This window comes from Macaca mulatta, chromosome 15 (assembly GCF_049350105.2).
Source record: "Macaca mulatta isolate MMU2019108-1 chromosome 15, T2T-MMU8v2.0, whole genome shotgun sequence".
Lineage (NCBI taxonomy): Eukaryota > Metazoa > Chordata > Mammalia > Primates > Cercopithecidae > Macaca > Macaca mulatta.
The window spans coordinates 61,663,105-61,677,771 of NC_133420.1; the positions used below are offsets into that span (position 1 = coordinate 61,663,105).

The 14,667-nt window shown below is 51.7% G+C and overlaps 1 protein-coding gene across 2 annotated transcripts in view; it reads left to right on the forward strand.

Annotated features, from left to right (window-relative positions):
• The window catches only part of SHB (SH2 domain containing adaptor protein B), a 149,294-nt gene extending 135,090 nt beyond the window's left edge, over nucleotides 1-14,204 (forward strand). For both annotated transcript variants that reach the window (XM_077965687.1, XM_015117416.2), the window contains one exon: nucleotides 13,334-14,204. In XM_077965687.1, the coding sequence (XP_077821813.1) occupies nucleotides 13,334-13,517 (184 nt within the window). In that variant the 3' untranslated portion in view covers nucleotides 13,518-14,204. The remainder of the gene's footprint in view (nucleotides 1-13,333) is intronic.
• Nucleotides 14,205-14,667: the final 463 nt, after the last annotated feature.

Here is a 14,667-nt window from a genome sequence, read left to right on the forward strand (position 1 = left end):
GGACACACTTGAATCAACTCTATTTTTTAAGAACCTCCACTCCTCTTCCAGCGCTGGGGCTCTGGGGTGTTTGTAATGAAGGCGAGTCCTTTTGTTTAATATCCTTCCTTCCCATGTGGTGTGAGCATCTCCTATGTGCCAAGCTTCAAAGGTTGTCTCTTCATCATGTAGATGGGGGAACCAAGGCCTGAGAAGGCAGAAGCCAGGACCCCAGCACCCAGTTCTGAGCTCTTTACTTAGCTTTCAGTGGACTTCAGGGAACATTGTATACTATTCTCCATTTCACAGATGAAGAAACTGAGGCCTGGATTCCCAAGAACTATTGGGAGTTTTTCCACCAGGAACCACAGTCATTCATATGATTTGCAAAAGGTCCTTGGCAGGGTTTCTGGGTGGTTCCCAGCCAACCAGATGCCTTTGAAATTGGGGAAGAAAAACCACCCTTGGGTTAGAGGCAGTGGCCTTTGAGCAGCAGATCTGTCTTAATTTGCAGTTTTAAAAGGCCCCTCTGGATTTTTTTTTTCTTTTCAAATAAAGTTTATTGTGTATAATGAAGATATACACCATGATGTTATAGAATACATATAGATAGTAAGAAGGTTACTATAAGCTGGATGCAGTATCTCCTGCCAATAATCCCAGCGCTTTGGGAGGCCAAGGCAGGAGAATTGCTTGAGCCTGGGAGTTCAAGACTAGCCTGGGCAGCATAGTGAGACCTCATTCCTATAAAAAGTTTTAAAAATTAGCCAGGCATGGTGGCACACCGCTGTTGTCCTAGCTACTTGGGTGGCTGAGGCAGGAGGATTGCATGAGCCTAGGCATTTGGGGTTACAAAGTGAGTTATGATTTCACCACTGCTCTCCAGCCTGGGCAACAGAGCAAAACAAAAAAGGTTCCTATAGTGAAGCAAATTAACATATCCCCGACCTTACATAGTTAACTTTTTGTGTGTGTGTGTGACTACAGCAGCTAACATCTACTCATCTAGCATGAATCCCATATGAAGTACAATTTGTTTATTACCTGTGGTCCTCCTGTTGTGCATCAGCTCCCTAGACTTGTTCATCCTGCTTGTCTGCTCCTTTGTACCCTCTGACCTACATCTCCCCATCTCCTCCCCACCCTGCCCCAAGGGCCCACTGTTTTTTTCTCTATCTCTACATATTTGTATTTGTTTTAGATTCCATGTGTAAATGAGATAGATCATACAATATTTTTCTTTTTTTTCTTTTTTTTTCTTTTTTTTTTTTTTGAGATGGAGCTTCGCTCTTGTTGCCCAGGCTGGAGTGCAGTGGCGCGATCTCGGCTCACTGTCACCTCTGCCTCCTGGGTTCAAGCGATTCTCCAGCCTCAGCCTCCTGAGTATCTGGGATTACAGGCATCCACCACCATGCCTGGCTAATGTTTGTATTTTTAGCAGAGACAGGGTTTCACCGTGTTGGCCAGGCTGGTCTCCAACTCCTGACTTCAGGTTATTTCACCTTGGCCTCCCAAAGTGCTGGGATTACAGATGTGAGCCACCACACCCGGCCATATACAGTATTTTTCTTTCTGTATCTGGCTTTTTTCACTGCCCCTAGTGTCCTCCAGGCCTGTTCCTGTCTGGTGAATGACAAGATCTTTTTTAGGACCAAATAGTATTCTATCATACATACACCACAGTTTCTTTATCCATTCACCCTTGACAGACCTTCAGTTGTTTTCATATGCTGACTACTGTGAATGGCACTGCAGTGAACATGGAGTGCAGATGTCTTTACAAGATGGTGATTTTATTTCCTTTGGGTATATGCCCAGAAAAGGGATCACTAGGTCATAATGTAGTTCTACTTCTAATTTCCTTACAAAGCTCCTTACTGTTTTCCATAATGGCTGTACCAGTCTACATTCCCACCAACAGTGTATAAGAGTTTCCTTTTTTCTGCATCCTAGCCAACATTTGTTATCTTTTGACTTTCTGATGATAGCCATTCTACTGGGTATGAAGTGATACCTCATAGTGGTTTTGACTTGCATGTCCCTGATGATTGCTGATGTTGAACACCTTTTCATATACCTGTCAGACATTTTTTTAATGTCTTCTTTGGAGAAATGTCTGTTTGGGTCTTTTGCCCATTTTGTAATCAGGTTATTTGTTTTTCCACTATGGAGTTGTGTGAGTCCTTTATAAATTTTGGATGTTAACCCTTTATCAGATATATGGTTTGCAAATATTTTTTCCCAATCTGTAGGCTGCCGTTTCATCTTATTGTTTCTTTTACTGTGCAGGAGCTTGGATATAGTCCCATGTATTTATTTTGAGCTTTTGATATGATATCCAAAAAAATCATTGCCAAGGCCAGTGTCCAGGAGCTTTTCCCCTAAGCTCTGAGAGTTTTATAGTTTCTGTTTTTGTATTTAGGTCTTTTATCCATTTTGAGTTGATTTTTGTATATAATAGAAGATATAGGTCCAGTTTCATTATTTTGCATATGGAAATCTATTTTATTAGCATCATTTATTGAAGGGATTATCTTTTCTCCATTGTGTCTTCTTGGTTCCCTCATCAAAAATTAGTTGACCCATATGTGTTTGGATTTGTTTCTGGGATCTCTGTTCTCTTGCACTGGTCTCTGTGTCTGTTTTTATGCCAGTACCATACTGTTTTGATTACTATAGCTTTGTAATATAATTTCAAATCAGGAAGTGCGATGCCTCTAACTTTTTCTTCTTCAGCATTGGTTTGGTTACTCAGGGTCTTTTATGGTTCCACATGAATTTTAGGATTGTTTTCTTCTTTTGCTGTGAAGAATGACCTTGGGGTTTTGATAAGGATTGTTGAGTTTCTCATCTTTACTTTTTTTCTTAAATAAAACTGTAAGTTGGATCAGGTGCTTTGTGGATAGTGAGTCCGCTTCATTGCTGTGCTGGTGAACACCCTTGGTCAGTTGGTGAGGAGGCCCCCACCAGGGTGGTCCAGGAAGACTGGTGAGGGTGAGCACCGTGCTTTAGCAAGAGCCAGGGTCCATGGGGTGACTCGGGATGAGAAATGAGGAGCGGGGGGCATTGCTGCTTCCTTCCTCTCCCTGCATGCCCCCTCCCCCTGCCTCATCTCCCACCCCAGTACCCCATTACTGCAGATTCAGTCTGCTGGTCTTGCCAGAGAATCCTCCACAATAGAGGCATGGGGCAGGGGGCTTTATTGTAGAAAGAGAGTAAACCTCTGCCCTTCTCTGAGCCTCAGTGTCATCTGTAAAATGATGGCAGGGAACCATATGATCTCAAATTATCTGGTTGGTGTCTTGTCTCCCTCAGAAATGTTGCATACAGAGCAATGCACACAGTAGACACTTAATAAATGCCACTGACCATCTATGACCAGTTTCCTGTTTAGTTCCTTTTCTGAAAGGATCTCACTTTGTCACCCAGGCTGGACTGCAGTGGCGTGAACACAACTCACTACAGCCTCAACCTGCCAGGCTCAAGCAATCCTCCCACCTCAGCCTCCCAAGTAGCTGGGACTACAAGCGTGCGCCACCATGCCCAGCTAATTTTTAAATTTTCTACAGAGACGGAGTCTCACGATGTTGCCCAGGCTGGTCTCTCAAACTCAAGGGCTCAAGAGATTCTCCCACCTTGGCCTCCCAAAGTGCTGGGAGGAGCGCGTGAGTCACCACGCTCAGCTTCCTTTTCTATTTTCATATGGATCCTGTGTGCAACATGTGCCTTAGAGAGTGTGGTGAAAGAACACTTGATGTTTCAGGAAATCGATCTGTGGGCAGTAAATGCCTTGCCCCGTGTCACCCAGCCACAGAGCTGTGCCAGAACCCAGGTATCCCACCCCAGCCAGGCGGGCTGCCCAACTGGAGGAGATGCTCCAGCAGCCACATCCATGGCTTCTGGGCTGCCAGTGCAGCCACGAATGACAGAGCAGACAGACAGGGAGCCTAGCTCGGTGCTCAGCCCAGACAGCACAGAGCCAGCCAGATGCACCAGACACACCAGACAGGCAGCCACTGGTGCAGTGGCTCCTGCCCAGCAGGTGAGAACAGGACCCACGCCAGGACCCTGAGTCCTGCATTGGCATCAGTGTTTTCTGAAAGGCACTATTCTTCATTTAAAAATTTAAAAATGCATTAAGCTAGAATCTAGTGCCAGCCCCCTGTTTCAAGTCATACTTATCTGAGGGGCCTGCCAAAGAGTGCAGATTTATACCCAGGCTCCAACGACATCCTGCACACTCGGTAGCACCTCCGCACCTGGAGAGCCTCGCTTCCCCACTGTCCAGACCTCAGACTACCCTTATGGGTGAACAGTGAAAGCTCTACTTCCCAGATCAGGGACCTGAAGCTCAGACCAGGCACAGCTCAGGGCAGGGACTCAGACACAGATCTGGGTGGCCCTGAGCCTGGGCTGCGTCCAGCACCATCCTCAAGCACCCCAAGGCCTACCCCCCTCCCCGGCCCTGCCTGAGTCAATCCCAGGGTGCTGGCCCCCCTTGTCCTATAAAAGCTTCCCCTGAGGCTGCCTTGGCCCAGCCTCTGCATGGTCCTGCTCTGGAGACTCCTCAGATGCAGTACATCCCCCACCATGTGCTGCTCAGGTGGGACTGGGGGGTCCTGTCCTTGGAAACAGCCTGGAGCCCTCTGGAACCAAGCCGTTTGGCAGATTCCGCTCTGTGTCTTAAACCCTTACATAAAGGGGCCAGGCGAGCCAGGATTCGTCAGACGTTCACACTTCATGTGGAGGTTCTCATCTGCCCCTCACCACAGCCGTGAGGGTGGACTCTGGTTATTCGCATGTTGTGGATGAAGAATTTGAGGCACTGGCCGTCTAGTGAGTGGTATGGCTTTAGCCTAGGCACTGTTGGAAGCTAGGGTACATTATTCTTTGTCGTGGGGGCTGTCCGTGCATTGTAGGATATTTAGCAGCATCCCTGGCCTCCTCTTACAAGATGCTAGTAGCACCCATGTGTCAAGACATTGCTGAATATTCCCCAGGGAAGAGGGAGTGCAAAATTGCCCCAAGTAGGAGCCACTGCTTTAAGGAGCCTAAGGGCTCAGACAGCCTTGTCCTCAGTAGGAAGAGATCACCCTTGGCCTGGATTCTGTCCATCCTGTTGGCACAGGCATGAGAAGCCTGCTTTTGTCATTTTGCTGTCCCCAAGCCCAGGATCCACTGTGGCCAGCGCACGCACCTGTCTCCCTCCATGAGGGGAGCCATTCTGCCCTGCGTTGTTCCTCCTGCTGGGCTGCTCCCACCCACCCTGGCATGTCCATCACTGGCTTGAGAACTCGGCACTGAAAGGACCCCCTCCAGCTTTTCCAGAGGGAGACGTTGAGTCCCAGGGAGAGGGGACTTGCCCAGCCAGTGATATCAGTGGTATCAGAGTTTGAACTTCCCCCTTTGGGGGACGCTTAGGGCTGAAGAGTGGAGAAAAATAATTTCCAACACACATAGGCCTTCGTGTTCCTAGAAAAGTCCTCAATTAAAGGTTAAAAAAAAAGAGAGAGAAAGATAAAGAGCCCTAGACCCTGTTTCCCCTTCCTGAAGCTTTGGCAGCATTTCACCATCCCCTCCGCTTCTGCGTCCAGCCCTCCTTGAAATTTCCATGTGCACTTGGCTGAGGCTGGTGGGAACCCTGAGGGGGGCACTACAAAAGGCATCCAGCGGGATCCCCGCACCAAGTGTCATTGCCTTCCCACTTACACACCCCTGGTAATGGGAGGCTCACTCCCTCAGCCTGAGCCCTCATTTAAAAACCTCTTGTCTGATGATGTGTTGGTTTTCTCCTGAGAAAATTGACCAAAATGGATTCATTTTGACATACCTACTGCTTTGTGTGCTAAAACGAGCCTTATGCCTCTACATGTTCGCCAGGAGAGGCATCTGCCAGGTCTCCTGCCTAGAGATGGCTTTCTGTCATGATTTACTGAAGGCCTTCACCCTGGGCCGCCAACTTAGAGCTTGAGAAATGCCTGGGCGTCTCGGGAAGGCTAATCGCTGCTGATGCGTGTATTGAAAGTCTAATTATTTGGTTGTAAATCACGTCATTTCACTCAGCAGCATTTACATCGAGACGTTTGTTCACAATAACTTGGCGTGTGTGTCTTTGGCTTGTCACTGTGAAGGCTGCTTTGGAAACTGTGGGCGGGATGCAGGTGTTGGCCGTGTGGGCCTCCTAAGCTCCTTTATCCCAGCTCCCTTGACTCTTAGAACATCTCAGCTAGAAGGAGCCTCCATGCCCCCTGCCCCACGCCTCACACAGTTGGAGAACCCAGTCACACAGTGACATGCACTCACATCCTGGTCCCCTGGCTCAGGAAGCCCTGATAGCCTTGCACGGTGACTGGGCAAGTTGCTTCTCCCTCAGGCCCTTGTTCTTCTCATCTGTGCAGTGGGTATCTTGCCTATAATGCCAGCCCTCCCAGCTTCCTTGGGAGGCCACACGTTCGTCCAGTCATGGACTAAGGGAGCATTTAAGGTCTTCTCAGCCATGCCAGAGGCAGGCCAGGACCTGTGTGAGTGGGCTCTGCCTGGGCTCTGGGTAATTGGACCACAGAGGTGGACTGTTGAAATACTTGCTGCTGTGAAGCCACATCTCTCACAGTGTTGGGGCGGTGTCTGAAGGGAGGTACCCCAGGTCCAGGCTACAGCTCTCCACGCATCTGGGATTCTTGGCTTTCCGCTAAGATAGCAGGGGCCTCTCTTTGCTGAATGCTGCACTGAAACAGTGGCCTATTTTTCTTCAGAGAGATTTCCACCCCCTCTTTGTCTGCCACACATTGAGGGAGAACGGGGTCATGCGTCTGCCTGGCAGGCAGGCACCCACTCCGGCTCTGTGAAGATTCAATGGACTTGTGTTCAGTCTCACTTCTCGCCTCAGTGGCTGCATACTCCCAGGTCAGTCACTTGAGCCCTCTGACTCTGTTTCCCCACCTGCAGTCTGTAGGCCCATCTCTTGATGTTGCTGTGAGGAGGTCCATAGAGCACTTGGCAGCACATCCCCAGGTGGTAAGATGGGTAATGCCGTGCTTCTCGAATCTTCCAGCACTATGTTGCTGGAGTGGCTGTGTCCTGCTCGCGGGGGTGAGGGGGAGAGTGTCTTTAGAGGCATAGACCTAGCAAAATGTCACACTCCCCTGGAGGTCAAAGAGGCGGCGGGAGGAGAGCAAAAGCTGTGTCATAAAGGCACTGCTTTCGAGAGGCAGAATCGCCATCCTCGGGTGGGGTTATGGCAGGAACTGCCCATTTTGCAGGCTTGGTAGGTGACCACGGAGGTAGCTTGCTATGGTCACCCTCCAGGCTGGTTCTGTCACCCACATCACAGCAGGTTAGCATTAGAGCTGGGCCTGACTCCCTTGGATTCGGCACAAACTTCCCCGTTTGCTTCTACCCCGTCGGAAGCAAGTACATGTCTGTGGGGGTGGAAGGGCCCTCCCCGATGTCAGGCATGGAGGCGGCGCTCCCAGGGCTCAGAGTGTGAGCACTTGTTGCCCTGCTCACCAAGGCCAGGGGACCTGCGACACCTCCCTCCCCTGGGAATTATCTGGCAGCTGATGGTTGAGTGCACTTTAAATGCACAAGCTCATTCTGCCTCCCCTTCCACCGACCTGGCCCAGGAATCTTTGCACAGCGTAACATTTAAATGTTTAAAATGGCCCAACAGCATGGTGCCACATTCTTTGGGATAATAGAAAATAAAGTCATAAGAAAGAGTGGTGGGTAAAAAAATACCAAAATAGCCCAACAAGAAGAAAAGACACAGCCACTTAGAGCCCGAGTAGGGAGGGGCAGGGCCAGCGCTCACCTTACGCCTTCAAGAAGACCACGATTTTGCAAGGGAACTTGTCTCACATTCATGTTTTATTTAGGCCTGGGCAGGGGGCACTGGGCGGCTGAGTGGCCTCAGGAATAAGTCTTTTCCAAATCTTAAGGGAAAAGGGCTCTGGCACGTTCTTCCCTGTGGCCTCCCTGGGGGAGACTTTCTGATATGAAAAGCACATGCCTGTGTACTCACCTCGCAGGGATGACCCTCCGGAAGCTCCCTAGTCCTTCCCATTTTGCCAGTTGTCACTGGCTCATCCTGGAACTGTTGTTGGCTGGATAAAGTATCCACTGTGTCCAGCCTCAGAGTGTGCAGCTTCTCCCTTTGCTGGGCCGCAGTCGGGGACAAGGTCGACCAGCCACCAGCCTGCCCTGAGGAGCTTATGTCTGGAGGGGAGGACGCATGGGGCCTCACTGCCCCGGCTCTGGGCAGACCCGGATGGATGGATGGATGGATGGATGGGTGACGGGCACAGTGCCTCGGCTGTGTGCCCAGAGGCCAGAGGGGGCTACGGCTCAGCCGGCTGAGAAACATCACAGTGGGCTTGCAGGATTCTCAGCCTCCAGTTCTCACCAAGCTGCGGGGAAGCCAGATCTTGGGGCAGAAAGAGGCCAGCGGGTGGCTGAGCAGAGGAAGATGCGGCTGTGGTGGGAACTTCTGGGCCCTGAATGCCAGGCTTTGGAGTTCAGCAAACATAGGTTCAAATCCTAGCCCTACCATGTCCCATGAGACACAACCTTCCTGAGCCTCAGTTTCCCCATCTGTAAATAGTGATCATTCTAACAACTTAGCAGCTTTGCTCTGCAGTTTAAATGAGAGAATATGTGGCAACAGCTCAGCTCAGAGCCCAGTACCCAGTAGGGGCTCTTGAAGTACTGGATGTCATTACATCCGTTTTGGCCATGGGGAGCCTTGGATGGTTTTGACCTGAGGGCTAATGTTCTGAGGACATCTGGGTCAGGACAGCAGCTCCCTACACACCTTTCAAGCTAAGGTAAACCAGAAATCCCCTCTGTGTCTGGAGTCCTGTAACTGGGTCCCACGTGTTAGTCCCAAAGGCCAATTTCCATCCTTCTCCCGCATAAATATTATATGCAAGTATTTTTAAGTCATTTCATCATGAAAAGAAGCGGTTTAACATAACTATTACTCAGGATTCTTCATGAAATATGCATCAAGCAATTAGGTCTAAAAGCGAGAGGTGAGGCCTCGTACCCTGCTCAGCGGCCGGCAGCTGCAGGCTGAGTAATGTTTTATTAAAGCCCGTGATTGCGCTGCGAGGTGGGGCCTGTTATTAGCCCTACGTGCCCGGCACGTTTGATAATCCTGATGATGAGGAGGTGCTTTTTGTGATGATAATGAGCCATCTGAACGCCTGTGACAGCTCCAGCACCCCGGCCTCTGCCAGCCTTACAAGACTCATTAGACAGGTCACCCACCAGAGACACCTCTCATTGTGACTTTGCCCTCGCAAGATGTCCTGTCAAAGGAGACGGGGCTGATGCAGGAGCTTGGCAGGCACAGCAGACTGTTGAAGCTCCCCGGGGGCAGTGTCCTCCCTGAACCGCGATGGTGCTGAAGTGCGGAAGTCCACGCTGCCTTGAAGAAAGGTGGGAGGAGGTGTGGCCCAGAGCCCGGCTTACCTGGCTCGGGATGCAGGACCAGGGCTTTGGGCTCACCTGCAGCCTGCCTTGCTGTGCACCTTGGGCCAGGGTAGTATACTGTCTGGCTTCAGTTTCCTCCACAGTACCCCAGGGGAGTGAGAGGTGACCCCCAGACTGCTTGCAGCTCAGAATACATGCTGTCTGCAGCAGCCACGCATCCCTGGGCATACTCCTTGCCTGATGTACCCCTCTGTTCTCCACAGAAATGCTCATGCTTCCTTTGCTCATGCTCGCCTCTCCTTTTGTGTGAAGGTGGGAGTCAGCGAAGCCACTCCTGGCAGCTGCTTTTAAATCTTCAACTGTTAGGTGACATCTCCCTCATGGGGACCTTAACCAATGAGAATGTATTGTCACAGCATGTCTCCTGGCTGTGTGTGGACAAGGCGTCACCTGACCCTTGCATTGGTCGAGGATTGGCAGATAGTCTCGGGACCTCAGACCCCTGGGGGGCGGTCCTGGGGGCTCCACCAATCAGAACATGTCATTCCCAATCCTCGGCACAGCCCCTTGCGTGGGTGCCACACATTGTCTTTTACTCCCAGCCCCTCTGCTGTCTCTGACCTGCTGTCAGCCCTGCACCATGGGCGCTGTGGAAGCGGAAGATCAGCGTGGAGGGGATGTTTGCTCAGGGTCTGACGCCTCTCACCCACCCCCCTGCCTGGCTTCACGTGGAGCACTGAGGGTTACATGAGGCCCTCTCTTAGGTCTGGGGAGTGCTGAGGTCAGGAGCACTGACTCTGGACATTGGCTGCTGATGATCACTGTGTGATCTTGGGCCGGACACCTCCCCTGTCTGCTCCTCGGTGCTTAAACACATAGAGCCTGGCCTATAGGAAGGATTGTCCCTGAAGGCAATCCTGGCCGATGCCCCAGCGAAAGCAGGACTGGGGATGAGGGCAGCGGTGGAGGGAATGTGTCAGGCTGCTTGCAGACCCCTTCCTGCAGGAAGCCCTCAGCAGGTAGGCAGCAGATTATGTTTTGCACATATGGAATCCAGGACCTAGGGCTGGAAGCACCCCCCGGGGTCATCTAGTCAGCCTCCCTGTGGATGCAGTGGGAGAAGGGACAGAGCCCAGCAAGGCACAAGGACAGCCTGAGGGCTAGGGAACCCACGGGGTGCAGTGCTTGAGCCCGGGAGGGTCAGCATGTGAGCGTGCCTTTCTCCCTCTGCCTGAGAATGGTCAGGCCTCAGACTGGGGGTTCATGGAGCCCAAGTGCTGGTCCCAGCTCTGCCTTGGTCTCTGAGCTTCGGGACCAGCCTGCCCCATTGGCACAGCCTGGCTCAAGGTGGTAAACTTGTGGGTGCTTACACAAGCGAAATAGGAGTGTGTTGGGGGGGGATAAACAGCAGGCTCAGACAGGCAGGAGGGACTTCCAGGGGACGTCTAGACTCTTCTCAGCCTGGCAGCTGCCCCAACTCGCTATCTGTCAGCAGCCAAGGTACAGAGGACATCGTACCTTGGCCATTCTAAGCCCCTATCCTGTGAACAGAGGAGCTTAGCGTCTGCTTCAGACTGTGAGAGCCATTGCCGCCGTCACTGTCCACATCCCTTGCCCGATGCTGTAGAACAAATTAGTGTGAAATGTCACTTTCATCCATGTGAGTTACTCTCCTAACTTTGAAAATGAAACTGGCTCGCTCCCCTACAGCTTCATACCTGCACACTGGCAGACTCTTCCCGCCAGCGGCCGTGACCGTCTGCCTGACACCTCCTCCACTCTGTCCCCCAGGCATAGATCTGTGAGAATCACAAAGCCTGCTGGTCCAGCACCCCAAAAACATAAGGCCACTCAGTGCATGCACGTAGAGGGGAATGATGTGCCCAGGGTCACACCCTCCTCCCTGCTGAGTGTCCCTGGCACCTGCAGCCCCTTCTTACCAGCCCTGCTCTCTCGCCCGCCCACACCCGTTCTCCAGGCGAAGCTGGGCATGTGGCTCTGAGAGCTCAGCTTTTTAACTCTTCTGCTGTTTTCTCAGCCACGCAGTTTCAGTGTGTTATTTAAGCAATCACAGCCCTTTCCAAGCTGGCACAGATCTGTGGTCTCTTCGGCGTGGCGGGTAGGTGAGTCTTCACTGGAATGGAGTTTTACATTCTTCTTGTCATATACACGCCGTTTCCTTTCTGCAGCCTAAGCAAGTGCGCCGCCTGCTTCTCAGACGTGTCTAGGCAATTCTCCAATGAAATGACCCTTCACTGAGGAGCAGAACTTGCCACAGGCTCTGTAATTAGAACATTGCCAGCCTTAAAAAAATCTTGATTTAAATTTCAGTTCTCTACAGGAATTATTCTCTCTTGAAATGTAATTGCTCTCCCAACGATTTCTGTTAAGCTGAGGGTGACATCTCTCAATACATTATTATAAGCAGACATATTGCTTAGTGCTCGCACTTCATTAAGCATTTGTTCTGCCCATTTGAAAATGGTCCTGGAGCCCAAGTTAAGGTGTCAATAGAGCGGGCACTCGTTAGCTTGGGAAGCCCAGTCCTGACTGGAAGAGATGTGTTCAAGCCCTGAGAGGCCTTGTGGGAGCGACAGTGGCGAGGGGCGGAGCTGGAGTGGAAAGGCTGCAAACCTTCAAGTCTGCTTGGAGCTCAGGTTGGGGGAGTCTTCTAGAGGCCGTGGAGATGGGGGCAGGTGATTTGTCAGAAGCTCCAGCTTTCTACCTAAGGGACAGACACCCGATAAAGTGAACTGTGCTTTGGAAAATCTAAAGCATCCACAGGTGTGGTGGCAGGATCATAGTGGAATCATAAAAGGTGTGGAACTGAGTAGGCAGGAAGACGGCAGCCTGGACCGAGGCAGGCTGGTGGAGGGGTGAGGGGTCCAGTGTGGCTGCAGCCCCAGCGAGAGCTGGGAGAGGTCTGCTGGGGCCAGGCAAATGCTGGTGGGAGGACCATGGCCTTGGCTCTGTGTGAGCAGATGCAGGTGGGCTCCAAGGGCTTTGAGCACACAGGCTCTGCTCTGATCTCTGAGGAACCCACCCCACTGCTTTTCCTTGAGCAGACTTCAGGAGGTTCCTCTCAGGCAAGTCTGAAGCCAAGCATGGTGGACATAGACTGGGCTCTGCTCCGTGGCATGCTCAGAGGAGCTGGGATGGTGGCTAAGTACCTGCAGTTCAGGAAGGCACGCGTGTCCTCAGTGCCACCAGATGAAGGAAGGAGCTCTGCCTGTGGGAGCCTGGAAGACCACCCAGCAGAGACAACACAGGCTGGACCTTGGGAGAGACAGGGTTTATGAAGAAGGGAAGGATGCAGAGGGCAGGTAGTACAGACTTTCTGCCCACATTGCATTGGCTAAGCCAAGTCACATGGGTAACTGCCTGCAAGGGAGGCTGGGAAATGTAGTCCCTGGCTGGGTGGCCCCTTCCCAGTGACAGTTTTCTACTACTGAAAGGGAAGGACAGATCACTTGCCATCTCTGCCACACAATTTCCTCCTCTGGAAACTGGGGGTGATGACCCTTGCCCTACCCACTTGTCATGGCATTGGGGATATGAACACACTTTGCACCTGTCAGGCAAGGCTTAAACAGGGATATGCACTAGTAGTATAAAGAGGGACTAAGTTTTGTTTTGTTTTTCTGAAGAAGCCCCTAGAATCATTCAGTGTTGGAATGCTCTCCTGTAGCCTGGCAGCAGAACCAGCCGTGCTGCTGGTTCTGGGTCAGATGCTGGAATTGGGGGTGCACTTGGGTGCAGCTGCATTTCATCTGGTCCTGGGCCTTGGCCCTGGCATGGAGAGGTGCAACTCCCAGCCACTTCATGGCTGGGATCCCTTCTGTCCCAGACAGCTGAGGAGTCCCTTGGCCTTAGCCTGAGTGTCAGAGGGGTAGTTCTGATAACCTCTGTGTTTTGTTCACAGGAGCAACCAGGGTTTTATGCACATGAAACTGGCCAAAACCAAAGAGAAATACATTCTGGGTCAGAACAGCCCTCCATTCGACAGTGTCCCGGAAGTCATCCACTACTACACCACCAGAAAGCTACCCATCAAAGGGGCCGAGCACTTGTCCCTCCTCTACCCCGTGGCTGTGAGGACCCTGTGAGCGGACCAGACCTGCCCTGCTCTGTGACAGAGCCTGAGACTTGGAGGTGCCGGAGGCCCCCCACCAACCAGCCCGGCCACTGTTGCTGGCTGTGTCATTTGTGTTGTGTGTATGGTACTAGCACACCACTGCATGTCTCTAGAATGCTGTTGCCACTTACGGGGGCTGGAGAAGGCCTGGATAAAGACAGAGGGGCGGCCAACACACCACCCCAGCCCCCACCCCCACCCTCTCCTTGAGTTTCTGTGAATTAAAATATTTGCAAATCCAAAGAGATGCCTTCCAGGATGAACAAAGGCAGACCAGCTCCGAGGGGTGGGGGCAGGGCGGGGCGGGAGCTCCCTGGCTGACATCTCTTTGTTCTCCAGCCGTCTCGAATTCACACCTGTGTATGGGGCAAAGTTTTCCCACAGGGGCCCCCAACGGATGCTGGGAGCCAAATGCTGGTGCTTTGAGAGTCCCGGAGGCACTGGCGTTCCGCCCCGCTGGTGTGTGTGTGTGTGTCTGTGTGAGTGTGTGCGTGAGTACAGATGTGAGAATGTGGTCACACACAGATGGGTAAGCCCGCTGATCTACTTGTAGTCACTCAGTGTAATCGTTAGGCGATCTTCAAGGAATCATTGTGCAGTCAAAAAGAGGATTCAATTATTTATGAATAGGGTATGTAAATAAAATAGTCATTTAATATATAGCCTTATCCTTTTTTGATATACTGCAGAGGGTCTCTGAGGGGTCAGTGCTTGTCTACTGGTTTCACTCCCAGAGAAAGGTGTGTCTCCTCTGGGCTTCCTGCTGTGGCAGGCCCCAGGGAGGGGAGGGAGGCCGAGGCCTCAGCTCCAGTCCTCAGCAGCTCTGGACACCAGAGCCATCTGCTCTGGCAACTGGGCTGAGGCAGTCGGTAGCACTCTGGGAGTCAACCCAGAGCTCAGGGTTCAGGCTTCAGCAGTGGACAGTCAGGAGCCTCCAGTGTTGATCAAACAACCGGTCTTTCCCTCCTGCAGTGGGATGTCTGTGTTGACACGCCCCCAACCCCCGGACACAGCACCCAGCTGGCTACAAAGGGCTCTGTCCCCACTGTCTGTCAGTGCCACCTGGGAGGTATTTAACATGTAGGGAAAGGGAGACAGAGAAGGAACGTCATTTGCCCAAA